Source organism: Corvus brachyrhynchos, unplaced genomic scaffold, assembly GCF_000691975.1.
Source record: "Corvus brachyrhynchos isolate BGI_N302 unplaced genomic scaffold, ASM69197v1 scaffold262, whole genome shotgun sequence".
Classification (NCBI taxonomy): Eukaryota; Metazoa; Chordata; class Aves; order Passeriformes; family Corvidae; genus Corvus; species Corvus brachyrhynchos.
In genome coordinates, this window is record NW_008236626.1 from 3115359 (window position 1) to 3119082 (window position 3724).

Sequence of the window (3724 nt, forward strand, 5' to 3'; positions counted from 1 at the left end):
GCGTGCTGGGTGTGCTGAGGGCAGAAAAAGCCCGCAGAGATTCACCAGGGATAAGAAACAAGGCGGCTCGGTGGCCCGGGACTTCCCACCGTGGTGATGGGGACCGCGGGGCAGAAGAGCTGGTGCTTCCCCAGGTGGGGGTTTGGGGAATTTGCCCCTGGAGAGCAGTAATTAAAGGTACCAGCCCCGGGCAGAGCTGCCGGGCTCGTCAAAAGGGGCCGGGAGGAGAGCTCAGAGGGCAGCTGTGATTTTTCCGTCATGTACTCAGCAGCAGTTTCATGGAATTCCAGACCCATTTGGATGGGAAGGGACCTTAAAGCTCATCCAGTCCCACCTCCTGCCATGGCAGGGACACCTTCCGCTATCCCAGGTTGCTCCAAGCCCGGTCCAACCTCACCTTGGACACTTCCAGGGATGGACCAGCCACAGCTTCTCTGGGCACCCTGTGCCAGGGCCTCAGCACCCCGGATATTTCTTCCCAATATCCCATCTAACCCTTCTTCTGTCAGTTTGAAGCCATTCCCCCTTGTCCTGTTTCTCCAGGTCCCTGTCCAAAATCCCTCTCCTGGGAACCCCTTTAGGCACTGGAAGGTGCTTTAAGGTTTCCTCTGAGCCTTCTCCAGGATGAACACCCCCATCTCCCAGCCTGTCTCCAGAGGAGAGGGGCTCCAGCCCTTGGAGCATTTCCATGGTCTCCTCTAGACTAGCTCCACGTCCTTGTGCTGAGGAATTTCATGTAACCTGAGGATGTAGAAGAGGAATCATGGAATTGCTGAGCCCCTCTGCACAAGAGTCATGGGAGAGCAAGGGACGGGCAGCTCCCGCCCCAGCTGTTGTGGCACCATTGTGTAGTGCTACATTACCCACAACAAACTGGGAGTTGCATTGTCCAGCCGTGCAGTTTTGTCACCTTTCTGAAGCTCTTTCTGAATCCAACACAGGCAGAGAAATCCCTGGGAAAGAAAAAAAATTCCTGAGAGATCATAGTATCACAGAGCCATTTAGGTTGGAAAAGATGATCTCCAAGATCATCGAGTCCAGCCTTTGACCCATCACCACCTCGTCAGCCAGAGCAGAGCACTCAGTGCCACATCCAGCTGTTCCTTGAACACTTCTGGCTCCTTCTGGTGAAGGAGTGCCCAGTGCAGCTTCGGGCTGCCTGGACAATGGATGGGAATTGTGCCATCCCCATCCTACATGGAACACAGGCACCTGGGCATGGTCTGGATGCCAGGTATGACAGTCCTGTACCCTTCTGCATTGCCTGCAGGGTGCTCAGCACCCAACGGGCTCTGAGGCACAGCAATACCTCGCCTGATCCCGAGACTGCGTTTGGGGAATTCTTGCCCACATCCTGTTCCATCACCCTTCCTAGGAAAGTGAGCACCACCGGCACCCCGGCCGCAGTCTTCCCCAGCCCGCAACCGCAGGGAAGCGAAGCAGAAGTGACTTGGTTGGCTCCGGTCCTGCTCAGGAAGTCACGCCGTGGAGCCAGGGCTGTGCCCGGGATCCGGGCTCGAGGTGTCTGCCCAGCCCCGGGCGTGGGGACCCGACCGGGCAGCACCAGCTGCGGGAGCTCCAGCGGCAGCTGGAGCACAGCTGGAGCACCGAGGGCTCACCCGGCGGGAGGCTGGGCAGGGGCGGGTGCCGGACGGAGCTGAGCACTTGGAGCCTTTGGCACCTCGGGCCGAGATTTGGCAGCAGCAGCAGGAAGCAGCAAGGAATCGTTTCGGTGTGAGCTGGCCGGTGAGTCACCGGACAAACTCATCCCGCTGCTGCTCCCCGCAGCGAGGGGCGCTTGGTGCAGGTGCTGGAGGAGAGCTTCTCCCCGGGAGGCTGGTGCAGCCCCGCGAAGGCACGGACAGGTAGGGAGAGCTCCGTCCTCGGTGGGCTTTGGGATGTGGCCAGAGAAAGCGGTGGCTGATCAGGGCTGGTGCCAGCGACAGATCTGCCCGGAGCAGGAGGCTGCTCTGGGGACCCCCAGCGACCCCCAGCCACCCAGCAGAGCTGAGTCAGCACATTTTTAGGAGCCTTTAATTTTTGCTTGCTGCTTCTTTTGCAATCAAAAAGATTTTTTTTTTTTTTGTCTGATCAGAGATCAGACTCTCTTAGCTGACCAGCATCTGGTGCTGACAGGGATGTGTTCAGACCGTCAGGGGTCATTTTCTACCACCCCTTTGGGGCCTGGTGATGAATCAAATCACACGGTAAGGAAGGAGAAAACATGAAGCCCTCTGTTGCAATTTCCTGCCCCATATTACAGAGGAACAAACAGAGCTGGGGCTCTCTCCGTGGTCTCTGGTGGCTACAGACTGGCTTCGCTGTCTGTAACTCCGCATTCGTAGTTTCTTCTCTTTCCGTGGCATTTCCTGGAGTGCGAGCCTGGAGCAAGGCAGCCCAGGCAGGACAGTGCAGAGCCTTGGGAGACTCCCTGCTGAGGAATGGGTGGCACAGGTGCAGCTCCTGGGCGTTTGGCCGCTGGCCTGAGCACTGCCCGAGTCGTGGCTCAGTGGCCAGGCAGGTGCAGGAGGGATGAGGGCAGTGCCCTGTCCCCGAGGGTGGCTCTGCAGGGCTCAACCTGCCCGAGCCATCCCTCCAGTCTGGGTCAGAGTGGTCCCCTCAGCTGCCATTCACCGTTCCTCCTCCAGTTTTTAGGTTGTTCACCATGAGTGTGGCTGTGCTCCTGCTCCTGGGGCTGGGGCTGCTGGAGGCAGAAGGCAGAAGGAACCGGTGTTTCTTCAACCGCACTCAGGAGTACTGCAAGTGCTACAACCTGTCCGAGGAAACCATCGGCAGCATCATCCAGTGCCTCCCAGCAACTGTGGTGGAGTTTCAGGGTGGAGACCTGGAGAAATACATAGCCTTCCCCATCGGGGACCTGGACTCCTCCGCCATTGAAACTCTGGACTCCCTTACCATCCAGAAAATAATAATTGGAAATGTCCTGGTGCCTGAGATACTCCTTGCCCGTGTGCTGAGGTTCTTCTCCTACACCCACGTGCAGGAGCTGGCCTTTGAGAGCTGCATTTTCCAGGGGACAGGCAACTGGAGTGACATGGATGGCCAGAACTTGCCCATACTGTCCCTGAGCTTCCACAACGTGACATCTGCCCCACTGACAGGCCAGGAACAGGCCTTCTCCAGCCTGAGCAGCTGGCTGGGGACCCTGGAGGAGCTGGCTGTCACCGGCTCCCGCATCACCAGCCTGCCCTGTGCCATCGGGAGGGTGTTCAGAGCTCTGCACTCCCTGGACCTGGCACAGAACAGCCTCGGGGATGGAAGCCTGAGCCCCGCCTTCTGCCAGGGAGCTTTCCCTCAGCTCCAGGAGCTGAGCCTGCGCCACAACAACCTGAGGTCCTACCACAGCACGTGCAAGGGCGTGGAGCTGCTGCTGGAGCTCCAGCACCTCGATCTCAGCCACAACGAGCTCACGGCAGACCCATCCCCCTCGTGCCAGTGGCCAGCATCCCTCCGGCATTTTAACCTGTCCAGCACTGGCTTGGATGAAGTGCCGACACCGCTGCCTCCCAAGCTCGAGGTGTTGGACATGAGCCACAACCACCTCCATGCTGTCGACATCTCCCTCAGCTCCCTGAAAAAGCTCTTCCTGGACCAAAACCTGTTGCAGGCTGTCCCCTCCATCAGGAATTACCCCATGCTGGACACCCTTCACCTGGACAACAACTCCATTACAGAGCTGCCGAGGGATGAGGTGAAGCTCCTG

The 3724-nt window shown here is 58.6% G+C and overlaps 1 protein-coding gene across 1 annotated transcript; it reads left to right on the forward strand.

Moving 5' to 3' along the window:
• Positions 1 to 1440: 1440 nt before the first annotated feature.
• On the forward strand, positions 1441 to 3724 carry CD14 (CD14 molecule; the record flags this gene model as incomplete). The annotated part of the gene is made up of 2 exons (XM_017726529.1): positions 1441 to 1865; positions 2649 to 3724. A coding segment is annotated over exon 2 (1059 nt), but the record flags the coding sequence as incomplete, so codon positions are not given.